Source organism: Stegostoma tigrinum, chromosome 41 (assembly GCF_030684315.1).
Source record: "Stegostoma tigrinum isolate sSteTig4 chromosome 41, sSteTig4.hap1, whole genome shotgun sequence".
NCBI lineage: Eukaryota > Metazoa > Chordata > Chondrichthyes > Orectolobiformes > Stegostomatidae > Stegostoma > Stegostoma tigrinum.
This window is the reverse complement of record NC_081394.1, coordinates 14100912-14115423: the sequence shown is the minus strand read 5'-3', so window position 1 is coordinate 14115423 and position 14512 is coordinate 14100912. Positions and strand designations below refer to the sequence as shown.

Sequence of the window (14512 nt, the reverse complement as noted above, 5' to 3'; positions counted from 1 at the left end):
ATACTCGGCATTAAATTCTCCTGCCAAAGTAAATAAGTTGATATTTTCCAATGTTATGCTCCATCTGCCAACCTACAGTTTAGAGGTAGACATTGTACAGGTCACATTGTCTTTATAATCCATCGCTGGGTATTTTTCAGGACTCACTGTACATAGTGTGTTGCTAATGTGGTACATGAGTCTGCATCCTTACAGTCCAATACTGTGTCTTAGACTGGAGTCAGTGAACTTGCAGTAGGTACTGGGTATTGTTCTGGAGTTCAATGCTAATTACTGTATGGAGTCTGTATAGGTACCGTCCAGGGCTGGCACTTGTACAAGAGTCTTTCCTGGTTCACTGTAGTCCTCCTGTTCCTGTGCAAATGGTTCAAGAACTGAATAGCTTCCTCTGGTTTCAGTGTTGCAGAATCAAGGGGAAGAATGACTTCCTGTTTCCAGATCCCAGAACCAGAAGATCATAAGATATAAGGAGCAGAATTCGGCCATTTGGTCTATAGAGTCTGAGCTGCCAATCAATCATGGCTGATACGTTCCGCAACAGCATTGTCCTGCCCCTTCCCCATAAGCCTTGATCCCCTTACTAATCAAAAACCTACCTACTTTTGTCATAAGTGCACTGAATGACTTGGCCCTCACAGCCCGCTGCAGTAATGAGTTCCACAGAATAAATTTCCCTTTGGCTGAAGAAATTCCTACTCATTTCAGTTCTAAAGGGGCATCCCTTCACTCAGAGGCTGTACTAGTGAAAACATCTTCTCTACATCCTCTTTATCCAGGCTCTCGGGATCCTGTAAGTTTTAACCAGATTCCACTCACTGTACTTCTAAACTCCATCAGGTATAAACCAAGAGTTGCCAACCACTCCACATATGACAAGCCCTTCATCCCCATGGTCATTCTCGTCAACCCACTCCAATGCCAGCACCATTTTCTTTTGACACAGGGCACAAAACTGCTCACAGTATTCCAAATGTGTTCTGATTAGAGCCTGATTCGGCCTCAGCAATATTTCTCTGCAGTTGTAGTTTAGCCCTCTTGAAGTTAGCGCCAGCACTGCATTTGCCTTTCTAACTGCCAACTGCACCTACATGTTAACCTAAGAGAATGTTGAACTAGGACTCCCCAGTCCCTTTGTGCTTTAGATTTAGAAAGCCTTTCCCTATTTAGAAAATAATCCATGCTTCTATTCTTCCCAAATTGCAAAACCTCACACTTTGCCACATTGTATTCCATATGCTACTTCAGTACCCACTTGCCTAGCATGTTCCAAGTTGTTTTGTGGCCTCCCCACTTCCTCAACACTACCCGTCTGCCCAGCTGTATTTGTCTCATTTGTAAATTTAGTAACAATTCCACTGTTCCTTTGTCTAGATCTTTATTTTGTAATGTGAATATTTGTGGTCCCAGTCTGACCCCTACAGAGCTCATCTAGTCACTGATATTTCACCCTTAGTGTTTGGGTTTGGAATTGGAACTGAGCTCTTTGTGACTGAACTGCCTGATCGCTGCTTGCCATTAGTGACTAATACTGGTTCTTTATCGCACATAAACAAGCTCAAGCGTTGCTTCTTTTACTTTTGCATATAGGGCTATCAACAAGGTGTGCATTGAAAGTTCGGCAGTCTTCACCAGTAACAGCCCTTTCCCCGCAGATTTCATTGAAGATGGTCCAGACAGTCTCTTCTGTGTAATGATTAATGACCGTAAGTAGCTCAAAATACACTGCCTGAGAGCGGTGCATATCTGCATGTATAGCAACAGTAGCATGATAAAAGTGTTCCAATATGTTTTACAAAGCAACATTTTATGACCAAGTCACAGAAGAATTTAATAAACAGGCAGCGACTGTCCCAAAAAAGAGTGGATCATTTCCTCATGTCATTTCCTCTTGACATTCAGTGTCATTACAATTGCTGAATCCCCCATAGTCAACTTACTATTTAGCAGAAACTGAAATGGAATAGCCGTATGAAAACCATGGCTCAAAAAAGTGTTCGGTTCTAGGAATCCCGCAGCAAAGAACTTTCCTCCTGACTCCCCAGATCTTGTCCATGATTTACAAGGCACAAATCAGAACTGTGATAGAGATGTCTCCACTTGTCTGAGTGGGTGCGGTTCCAACAAAATTCAAAGTTGATACAATCCAGGACATATCTGTCCTCTTGGCTGGCTTCCCATCTACCAGATTCAACATTCGTTCCTATCACCATCGATGGGAACAGTGGCAGCAGTGACTGCCATCTGAGGTACAATGTACCAACTCACAACGCAGTTTCAGCAGTACCTTTCAAACTCACAACCTCTATCTTTTGGAAGGCCAAAGGAACTGTGACGGTTTTATAACTTGCTGTAGAGACCACATGCATCCTGACTTGGAAAACTATCAGCCGTTTTTCGCTGGGTTCTGAAGAAAGGTGAATGGACTCGAAATGTTAACTCGATTTTTTTCTTGCCAGATGCTAGCAGATGTGCTGAGCTTCTTAAGCAATTTCTCAATAATTGCAGCAAGCCTTTTATGTTTCTACACACCAATCCTCCTGCAAGAAAGGCCCAGAACTATTTGGCTTTCCTTATTGCTTGCTTCAATATCCTGCTTTTCTGTTTTTCTGAAATAAGAATGGGAGAGAAGAATGGAACCGAGTGAAAGTGGTGCTGAACAGCTGGACAGTGGAAAGGTGTCAGAGGGGGGTGGTGTGCTCAACTAAATGAAAGGCTTTCGGACATGATGAGAAAAATGAGGAGGAGAATTATTACCTCTGCCACAGTATTACAGGATGTCATTTGTGCCTCTGATAAGAGCTGTTTCAGTACAGGGTCACGGGTGAAGATGATGCTGACTAAAGACTTTGGAAAAGACAGGGAAGCTGATAGTGAAACTGATGGTTGCAAGGATGGAAGGTTGATGATGATAGATTTAGAGCAGAAGACGAAACCCGAATGGAGGAAATTGCCACAATGGAGATCCTGAAGAGCAAGCAGATGGCCAGTGATGCAGTTCAAATAGGGTCAGTAGAAGAAATGGCTGAACCCTGTGAGTATGACATTCATGCAGATGGCATGACTGAAGCTAGAAAAGCATGTGGAGAAAGATGCAAGTGATGCAGAGGAGAAAGGTGGAGAGAACATAGATGTGTTCTTGCAAGTTAAGCAGGAAAAGCATAGATCTGTTGGGATGCGTTTGTCTCTGCAATAACAAACTCCATTACTTTTGCGCAGTGATTGCTGACGTTTGGGTGGGGAGACAAGGGAGAGGGATTTCAAAAGGTGAGTGGTTTAAGAAAAAGCCGGGGGCTATTGTATTTCAGTAAGATCCTGCCAGAGTGCGCAGTATAGATCAGTAAACAGCGAGTGAGAGTGAGTGTAGTTGGCTGCCTCTTTGGTTACAGCAGCCGAGATTCAGATAATCTTGGTTTGACTGAGGGAGTATATATCAGAGACCACATCCAGTGGAGTTTGTTCTCACCGAGTTACATCAGCTGATGGAAAGTATAGCGCCATTGTCACAAAGAGAGAAAGATGGATGTAATCTTGGTGCCTGTTAGTTGCAGAGTCCTCTTTTGTGATATATCAGGTAGCAGTTTTGCCTCTGGATGTAGGGTACACGTACAGGCTCCCACTACTAAGACTTGAACTGGTAATCCCCATTTGACTGTCAGATGTAGTGTTGAAGGAGTGCTACCCTGCTGGTTGTGCCATTTCTTTTGCTGAGATATTAATTCCATATCCTCAGTTAAATTGTTAAAAGAAAATACAACAGCTTGTTTCCATGAAGCCAGGATTTCTTCCTCGGCCAGTGCCACCAAAATGGCCGTTAAAACTGTACTATTTGCAGGACCTTGCTGTGCATTTCTAAAATTGCAACAACAGCAAGACTTCAATAAGTTCTTGCTTGGAAGTGATTTGAGACGTCTTGTGGATCTGAAAGAAGCTTTATGAATGCAAGCCTTCTTCATTTCAGTGTGGGCTTCTTAATGACCGCGTGGATTCAGGATTTTGGCCTCATGTAGGTTGCCAATGAAGTATAACAACACTTCCTCTATTAAAAAGCTGCTGCATGTGTGGCTGGTTTATTTTGTGCATCTTAGGGGTGGGGCAGTGGTGGATATGGATGTGAAAAATGGAGAGAAACCTGGTACAAGATGAAAGCTAAATGTAACATTCTGCCTCTTTCAGCAAGGACAAATTTCTTTGTCACACCACAGTCCATTGATAGAGAGAGCTTTCCACTGCTGGTTTCACAGTTTGGCAGAGGTTCTTTTATTCGTCGTTTGGAGCAGCAAAGCACTGAATGGGTAAGACTGGATCCATTCATTACCAAACATTGAAGCTGAGCCTCACAGATCACTAATCAAGGGATTGCCAAGGGATTCCCCTTCTCTCAGCATGTGCTGGATCTCCATTCTGCCTCTCCTGCACCCACAGAATCCAGCCTAAACTCAGGGCACCCAACACCCCCATCCCTGGCTTGCTGAATTCTCAGTTCTCCTAGATTCATGATATGTTCCAACTGACCAGTGCCCTCCAGATTTCCCGGCCCCACCGTCTGAGTGGAGTGATATCAGAATAAATGGAAGGATGTTAGTGCTCAGTGGATGAGTACTTGCAGATAACAGTGGGAGTTTGGGGTTAAGCACAGGGTGCTTTGATGGTGGCTGGAGTTTTTTAGGATGCTGAACATGCAAGGCAAATGCCATCCAAACTTACTAGCCCTGTATCCCCAATTTTGATCTCTCACAATGCAAACTCCACATCCGAGTAATGAATCTACTTGAAACTTCCATGTTGTAGAGACAGAGCACTGCACTTTCAATCAAATTCACTCAAGCAGTTTAAATTTAAACTTTGCTTCTGCTTCACTGTGTGCAGACTGGCAGTTGTTTTCTGAACTGAAGTGACCAAACTTCAAAATGCTTCCAGATTTCCTGAGTTAGGACATCTCGTGAATCTAGGAAGACTGAAGATCTAACAAGCCGGGGGAAAGAGTCTCCTGAGCTTTTATCAAGAGAGGTTTTTTTGAATTTTTTTAAAGAGTTGAAGACTAAGCTATGGGGAGAAATTTTCAAAGTATGGACCAAAAGCTTGGTTAAAGTGGTGGGTTTCAGGTACCATCTTAATAAAGGGAGACGGTGTGAGGTTTAGTGGCAAAATTCCAGCAGTTAGGTCTCTGCACTGAAGACATAGGTGCCAATGGGCAAGCAATTAAATTTGCTACCGTACATTGTAAGGATCTTGTAGGGTATAGCAGAGGTGACAAACAATTAGAAGAAGGAGAATAAGCAGAGATTCTGATGCAAAATAGTATTTAGAGGTGGTTGCAGAGATGGATTGGAAAGTCAGTGAAAGAATTTAAGCCCAGTCATAACCGTGATAAACTGGAGTGGAGGATGAGCTCGGATTTACAGAGGTTACAAGTTTCTCCGTGCAATCAGAAAGAAGCTCCCCAATGATTGTACTGATCGTTTAAACAGGTCTAAGCATATACTGGGACTCTAATCCTCACAGTTTTCTCTGTCCTTTCCTTACAGCCTGAAACATTATCTAAAGCTTCCTATCAGGTAAGGTTCAAAATTTTCAAGCAGCTCACTCTCTTGCCAGAGAGTGAGTTTATCCTCATATAGAACCTTTTTAGTATTGGTATTTTATGATGCTGTTTATAGCATTCCTGTCTCTGACCTAGAAGGCCCAAGATCAAATCCCACTCCCGGAACTAATGGCTAGAAGGGTGAGCTCATAAAGTGGCCAAACTGAATTACCACCACCTTCTAAATCATTTCATCATACATCACAGGTAGGTTGTAAGAGGTGGAAGAGATTCCCAGTGAGCGATGTGAGAGAAAGAATATTGGAGACTCTACCATCACTACCCATAGCTCCATTCTGTAATAAGTGTGTAAAAGTGTATGTTGCAACAGCAATTTGGACCTTTTAGTTTTGGGAGTAATTGTAGTTGGTTTATTTGGATGGATGGCCGATGGGGAACAGATTCCATTTGATCCCTGTTCTGCCTCAAATGGATTCAGAACCTGTCTCCTTGTCTTATCCATGTAAGAGGTGGTAGCCACAGAATTTGAATTGGTGCAACTTGGGAAAAATCCGTACTGAAACTGATTTCTGGAAGCAATAATCGCAGTAGGGTCTAAACAGAGCCTGTGCAACCATAACATGACTTCTATACTTTGCCCTTCAGCTCTAGAGGTAAACAGAAATATAACAATAGACTTGCAACTTTTTTTTGACCTGAATGAGTTGTGCACTTGGTATTCCCAAATCCCTCTGCCTGTCCACATTTATTGGTGTCTGGTCACATAGACCATGAAGTGAAATCCTGGGGCAACACAGAAAAAAACAGCTGTCTCAGCTCCCTCACAGGATGCAGGGAATTGTGCCTATGGTGACTCTGGTCAAGGTGGGAACTTGATCCCACTTCCTATCCATTTTAATTGTACTGCAGAATGTTTTTCTTCAAGTACTATCTAATTTCATAATGAAAATCATCACTGAATCATCTTTTAGGCTGCATTCACAGCCACCACATTGATTTTACCATCTCATGTGGCTTCACAACTCGTAATCGCCTCTTAATACCTCTTTTGTATTGCTATGTGCTCAAGCATCCATTCCCTTCACAACCTGATTTACACTGGCTGCCCGAAACAAAACCATTTTTTAATTTGTGTAATTGTGGTTTAATGATTTAATTCACACTAAAAACGAGAGGTAAATGGGGAGCGGGTAGGACCACAGAGGGATAAAGGAGGGAACTTGTGCTTGGAGACAGAGGATGTGGGAGAGATCCTGAATGAATACTTTGTGTCAGTATTCACTCAGGAGAAGATATGGAGGATAGTGTAATTTTGGACCATGTTAATATGTGAGGGCATCTTGAGATCAAGAAAGAAATGGTGTTGCATCGCTTGAAGAACATTAAGGTAGATAGGTCCCCAGGGCCCAATGGTATCGACCTTGGGTTAATGAGAGAGGCAAGAGAGGAGATTGCTGGATGCTTTAACCAAGATTTTCGCTAGCCACTGGAGAGGTTTCAGAGGATTGGCAAGTGGCTAATGTTGTTGTTTAATGTTGGGTGTTTAAGAAGGGAAATAGGGATAAATGAGGAAATGTCAAACCAGTGAGTCTCACTTCAGTGGTTGGGAAGCTATTGGAGAGAATTCTTAGAGAAAGAATTTACACGCATTTAGAAAAGTTTGGGCTAATTAGGGATAGTCAGCATGCCTATGTGCCGGTAGGTCGTCTTACTAACTTGACTGATCACCTTCATCATCTCCTCAAAAAGGTTTCCATTTGGGCAAGAGCAATGGATGTTGTCTACATGGATTTTAGTAAGGATTTTGATTAGGTTCCTCGTGAAAGGCACATCCAGAAGATTAAAATGCATGGGATCCAAGGTGACTTGGCCTTGTGGATTCAGAATTGGATTGCCCATTGAAGGCAGTGGGTAATGGTGGAAATGTATTTTTCTGGCTGGAGATTCATGCCTAGCAGTGTTCTGCACGGTTCCGTACTAGGTCCGCTGCTGTTTGTGATATATATAAGTATATTGGATGAAAATGTAGATGAGTGGGTTAGTAATTTTGCAGATGATACAAAGATCGGAAGAGTTGTGAATAGTGTAGAAAGTTGTCAAAGGATGTAGTTGCAGATATGGGTGGAGAAATGACAAGTGGAGTTTAATCCAGGTAAATATGAGGTATGTTTGGGAGATCAAATATTAAGGAAAAGTATACAGTTAATAGTGGGACCCAGAATAGCATTGTTGTACAGAGCGTCTTGAGGTTCAAGTCCATAACTCCCTGAAAGTGGCTACGCAAATTGATAGGGTGGTAAAGAAGACATATGGCGTGCTTGCCTTTTTTGGACGTGGAGTTGAGTGCAAGAGTCAGGGTGTCATGTTGCAGCTTTATAAGACTTTTATAAGTCCACATTTTGAGAGTTGTTTGGTTCTGGTCACCACATTACAGGAGGGATTGTGGAGGTTTTAGAGAGGGTATAAAAGAGCTTTACCAGGATGCTACCTGGATTAGAGGCCATGAGCTATAAGGAGAGGCTAGAAAAACTCAGCTTGTTTCCTTTGGAGTGCTGAAGGCTGAAGTGAGACTTGATAGAAGTCCGTAAAATTATGAGATGCAAAGATAGCATTGGCGGTCAGAATCTTTCTCCCAGAGTTGAAATGTCTAAAACTAGGAGGCATGCATTTAAGGTGAGGGGAGGGAAATTCAAAGGAAATGTGAGGTATAAGTTTCTTACACAGAACATAGTTGGAGTCCAGCACATACTGCCAGGATTGGTGGTGGAGGCAGATATGATAAGGGCATTTAAGGCACTTTAAGATAAGCTCATAAATATGCAAGGAATGAAGGGATACGCACCAAGGGTAGGCAGAAGGGAATAGATTAATTTGACGTCATTTTCGGCGCAACATAGTGAGTCGAAGGGCCCATTCCTGTGCTGTATAATTCTGTATTCTATTGTATGTTTAATTTTGTAATTATCCGTTTTTAAACATCCATCAGTGGTGTTTCTGCAGCTAATTATCTATTCAGCCACCTCCAGGGTGCCCTGTCAAAATCAGTATGTTCTCTTCACCTTGTGAATCCGCCTAGTAAGCCACTCCAGTTCTCTTCCTCATAACTATGGTTTTAACTCAATTCTCCAAAATGCTTTCAGGCCTGTAATCCTCAATGCCCTTGCTGATCAAAAAACGTCTAATTCAGTTGCAGTGTATTCAGAGTCCCAGTCTCCACTTACTTTCTTGGTTAGTGAATTCCAAAGAGGAATGACCCTCTGTGAGAAGAAGTTCATCTGTCTTTAATGGACAGAGTCCCTCATGAGAGAAGCATCCTCACTGTGTTCACCCTGTGAAAACCACTTAGGACCGTACAGAGATTCTTCATTAACCTGTTTGAGATATGTTATGTCACATCTGTCAAAAAGATAACATTCCATTTACTGTGGTGCCTGCATTCTGAACTTCTGTGATGCTACATTGAAGTGGGAGCCATCTGATGACAGAACATGCTCAACTTGTTACCTTCACCTCTCATCTTTTGCCTACATTTGTTCAGGTTGGTGACCAGATCAGAATAATATTGACGCAATGGTTTGCACTGGGCATTTTGCGGCAGCCGTCGGCACTGATAGGAGGGGAGTGCACTGACAGGAATCCAGCAGGTATGAACCCTCACCACTCTGTTCCATTCTGAACCAGTGGTGTGTAGTTGCCGCTTCAAAAACTGCTCTGGGTATTCACTGCGTGCTCTGTTTCACATCTTGCCTCTTAAAGGTGGAATCTTTTGATTTACAATGGAAGGAAATGTGGAATTCTAAGGTTGTCAAACAAGTTTCAGATAGACACCACGCACACAGATGCATGAACACAGGCGCACACACACACGTGTGCACATGTTCAAATCGATGCATGCACCCACGCATTTCTGCATACATGCATGCATATTCACATGCACATACATAGACATACACGTACAAATATACAACTTAGGAGCAGAGGTAAGCCATTAAGCCCTTCAAACGTGCACCACCATTCAGTGGGGTATCTTTCTGATTGTATATTTGTTAATGTTTTGAATATATTTTGAGTTCCTGTCTTTCCCTGCAAGCTTAGAATCTTGTTAGGCAAGAGAATTAATCCATTCTACTTCAAAAATATACACTGACTTTGCCACCTTCTCTGCCAGACAGTTAAACCCAAGCAATCCCCTGACACAGCAACAATTCTCGTCATCTCTGCCCTGAAAGTGGAGCCCCTATTTTTGTTTTAACAGTGCTTCTGTTGGGCTAACAGGTTTTGTTCATGGTCAATTCATTTCTCCCCAGCAATTGTGGTCACTGATTTGAAATTTCATTTCAGATGATTTCAGTTGGCTCTTGTTTTAAATTAAAATTTTACATTTATCTATCCCCTTAAACTTCAATTAAATTTCCCTAATTCCAGAAATAAATCTGTCCAAGGGTGGTGGTTTTAAACATTGTATTTATATTGGTGACGCAAGTGATTACATCTGTTCAGGGCTCCCCTATTCTCAAATACTTTCACTCAACAAACTTCATGTTGTGTTCTCTAAACCTGTTTAAAGCACAAAAACAAACAAAAAAAAATGCTGTGACTCTACAAGAAGCCCATGAGTTAATAATGTCCAAACATACATATAAATTTAGAAATCAAAAATCCAGTCCTGTTCAAAATCGTACATCTAACCACCTAGAAGGTTACGGTGTAGTGATAGTGGGGATTTCAACTTTCCAAGCATTAATTAGGGTAGTCAAAGTCTGAAAGGTTTAGAGGAAATTGATTTCTTAAATTGCATTCAGGAGAGCTTTTTAAGTCAGTAGAAGGCCCTGTAAAAATGTGGACGTTCTGGATTTAATTTTAGGTAAAGAAGTGATTGAAATATTAGCTGTTGAGCATTTTGCAGACAGAGATCATAACTCCATTATATTCAAGATTGTTGTAGGAAAAGGATGGCCCTGAAGTCAGAGTTCTAAACTGGAAAAAAATACTGATTTTGATAAGATCAGGTATGATTTTCCCATAGTTGACTGTGCACTCATATTAAGGTAAATCCTTGTCAGAGCTTTGGGGTGCATTCAAGAAGGGAATAAGGAGGGTACAGCTCCAACATTTCCAATGGCAGTAAACAGCGGAATCAAACAAATCCAGTTGAGCCCTGGATATTGAGAAATATACAGAATAAGGTGTAAAAGGGATGTGTATGGAAGATACTGAGGGCTTAATACAATAGAAACCTTGGCGGAGCAAAGAACATGCAAAAGGAAACTGAAAAGGAAAATTTGGAGAGCAAAGTGGGAACATGAAAGGATAATAGCAAGTAAAATAAAGGAAAATCCTCAATCATTTTACACATACATTAAGGTTAAGGGAAGGATTAGGACCTGTTAAAGACCATACTGGGAATTTGTTCGTGAAGCTGGATGATGTGGATGGGGTTTTGTCACCTCTTTAACTCGTGAGAGGAATGATGCGGATATAGAAATCAGAAAGAAGGATTGTGATATAATTAAAGAAATTAGCAGAGACTGAAAGGAGGTTCTGATTAGTCTGGCAGGCTTTAAAGTAAATAAATTCCACAGTTGGATAAAATTTATCCCAGGTTGTTGAGTGAGATGAGAGATGAAATAGCGGTGGCACTGGCAATAATTTTCAATTCCCCTCTGTCAGCTGGAGAACTGCCAATGTGGTACCATTGTTCAAGAAGGGAGGAAGGGATAAACTTGGAAACTACAGGCCAGTTAGTCGAACCCCAGCAGTGGGGATACTATTGACAATTCTGATGGACAAAATCAGTCTGCACTTGGAGAGGCAGATATTAATTCAGAATAATCAACATGGATTTATTGAGAGTTGGTCATGCCTGACCAACTTGATTGATTTTTTTTTTGAAAAGGTGACCAGTTCTGTAGATTCAGTAATATGTTTGACAAGGTTGACTTGGATTTCAGCAAGACTTTTGAAAAGATCCCGCATGGGCATTTGATAGTAAAGGCTAAGAGCCCTTCGGATCCAAAGAAATTTGGCACATTGGATCCAGAATTTGCTGAGTGGCAACAAGCAGAGATTAATGATCAAGGGTGTTTTTGTCACAGGAAGACTAAGTTCAGTGGTGTTCCACAGGGATCAGTGTTGTGGCCCATGCTGTTGTGGTGTATATATAAATAGTTTCATCTTGAACGTGTCAGGGTTGATCAGTAAGTTCATGAATGATAAGAAAATTGGTGAAGTGCTAAATAGTAAGGTGGATAGCCTTGGATATAGATGTGTTGGTCAGATGCAGATATGCTTAGTCAGGACAAACAATTCAAGGGAGTACATGATGAATGGTAGGACCCTGAGGATCATCAAGGATCAGAGGACTTTTGTATGTCCAACTTTCCCTTAACGTAGCAGAATAGGTAGATCAATGATTAAGAAGGCATCTGATGCTTGTCTTTATTAGCCGAGACACAGAGTTAAAGAGTAGGTAGATTATGCTGGAACTGGAGAAAATTTGTTTAGATCACAGCTGTAATATTGTCTGCATCTTGCGATCCACATTATAGGATGAAGGTGATTGCATTAGAAATGGTGCAGAGGAGATTTAGCAAGGTATTTCCTGAGCTGGAGAGTTTTAATTATGAAGAGAAATTGGACAGACAAGAATTGTTTTTCTTACAGCAGAGGAGACTTGAGGGAGAACAGGAATGAGATGTTTGAAATTGAGGAATTGATATGGTAGACAGGAAGGAACTTTTCTTATTAGTGGAAAGTTCAATGACCAGAAGGCACAGATTTAAGGAAATGGGTGGGAGGTTTGGACAGGAATATAAAGATTTTCTTTTTATCCTAAGAGTGGTGGGAATCTGGAATTCACTGGCTGAAAGCGTCTTTATTCTTTATTCATTCATGGGATGAGGGCATCACTAGCTAAGCAGTAATTATTGCCCATCCCTGATTGCCCAAAGGGCACTTAAGAGTCAACCACATTGCTGTGGGTCTGGAGTCACGTTTAGCCCAGACCAGGTAAGGATGGTAGTTTTCTCCCCGAAAGGAGGAAAGGACATTAGTGAACCGGATGGGTTTTTCCTGACAATTGACACTGGATATATGGTCATAGACTTTTATTTCCAGATATTTATTGATGTACTGTGTATCATGATGTATTATCATGTACCGTGGCAGGATTCGAAACTGGGCCTACAGAGTATTATCTGGGTCTCTGGGTTAACAGGCCGGTGACGATACCTCTAGGCATTGCCTCCCCAGTTGGAGCAGAAGTCCACATAACATTATAGAGGTATTTAGATGTGAACTTGTGATGCCAAGATATATAAGACTATGTGTTTGAAAATAAAATATTTAGGTGCTTGTTTTTGACTAACACAGACCGGCTGGCTTGAAGGGCTTGTTTTGTACTGTGGACCTCTATGACTCGATAATTCTAAGATTTAAAAGCTGCGAGCAGAAACCAATAACTATTTGTGGTTCTAAGACGGGTTAGGTCAAATCACTAGGTTATAGTCACATCGTAGCTTGTTTTAGCTTCTTTTTGATCATAGTGCTGTTTTGCAATTTTTTTTTCTCCAGGAGACCAGAACAAACAAACATGTTCAAATTGGATATCTGCCAAATTTTCAATTATCTACATTTTTGAAAGAACAGTTAATACCACTTTCAAACTTTTGTCTTAACTTTTGCCTTCTTTCTCAACTCAATTTTGAATTGGTGATGCTTCTGGATTCAGTACTGATTTCAGCTGAATATAAGGAATGTTCTCAGTGTAACAGCCATGGGACTCTCTGTGAATACACTCAATTTTCACATGGAGCTTTTTTAACCTCATTGGGGTAAGTGGACGTGTGCGGGGTTTTCAGCTGAACCTTATCTGTGCCTGAGTGTCCTTCTGACCCTGATTGACGTATTACTTTTTTTTCTCACTGTGTAAATAAAACAGTGGGGAAAGTGCTCATATTTATTCTTGACATTACCTTCCTTGCCTTGTGAGCATTCCCTGTTGCTGTCTGTTCATAGAGTTCTATTTGACATGTTTTGATCTTGAAACTGCATCCCCCCTCAAGTTTCCGCCGCTGCCTGTCCTCTATTTGGAGAAGACAGCTCTGAGTACCATTTTTCTACACAAACTGTCTGATGAGGACCCCGCCCTGTGTCTAAGTACTTGTTGATATATCCTGTTTCTCAGGAGCTATTCTGTGTGAATTATTCTCATCTCACTTCTGTTTTGCCCATGTTTGAACTAAGCTATAAGGATTTCAGGAGTTTGGGTGGCCATGACAGAATAAAATCCTAGGGTCAGTGAACAGATTATTGCTAAATATGTGCTGCTTGGCATCACTGTTGATGATCTCTCCATTACTTTACTGATGATCAAGAAGATACTGATGAAGTGATAGTTGAGCATTTTGTGGATACTTTGTGATTTTTATGTACTGGACATAGCACAGCAATTTTTCACATTATTGGGTGCATGCTGGTGTTGTGGCTGTACTAGACCAGGTTAGGTAGGGCTGCAGCAAATCTGGAACACGTCTTCAAGACTAATATTGTAATATCATCGGGGACCATTGCTTTTGTTGCTTTCAATTTGTTGTTATCAATAATTTCTTGTTATCATGTAAAATTAAAACTTCTTGCTTTTTGATACATTTATCCAGGTTTTCTGCAGGATCGTAGCACCACTTGTACCCGGAGTGTTAGAAATCTGACTGCCAGTTGCGAGATGCTGGCCTCGCTGAATGCCCTCAAGTATTTTGAGAACATGTACTTATTATCGGTGAGGCTGAGATTATCTTGTCTTTCTATCAGTGACAGCTGTAGGTTTTGTGTTATCCTGGACTCATCCAACCAGAATTCTGTATCCGTTTGAACTGAAAACAAAAAGTCCTGGAGATCATAGCAGGTAAAGCAGCATCCGTGCAGCAAGCTAATGTTTGGAGTCGAGAGCTCTTATGAAGAGTCGTTGAGACT

At 41.4% G+C, this 14512-nt stretch overlaps 1 protein-coding gene across 4 annotated transcripts in view; it reads left to right on the top strand.

Annotated features, from left to right (window-relative positions):
* Window positions 1-14512, top strand: part of LOC125448507 (tectonic-3-like) — a 52800-nt gene that overhangs the window by 4916 nt on the left and 33372 nt on the right. For all 4 annotated transcript variants that reach the window (XM_048523848.2, XM_048523847.2, XM_048523846.2 and 1 more), the window contains exons 3-7: window positions 1588-1703; window positions 4174-4292; window positions 5526-5555; window positions 9081-9186; window positions 14200-14318. In XM_048523848.2, the coding sequence (XP_048379805.2) occupies window positions 1588-1703; window positions 4174-4292; window positions 5526-5555; window positions 9081-9186; window positions 14200-14318 (490 nt within the window). The remainder of the gene's footprint in view (window positions 1-1587; window positions 1704-4173; window positions 4293-5525; window positions 5556-9080; window positions 9187-14199; window positions 14319-14512) is intronic.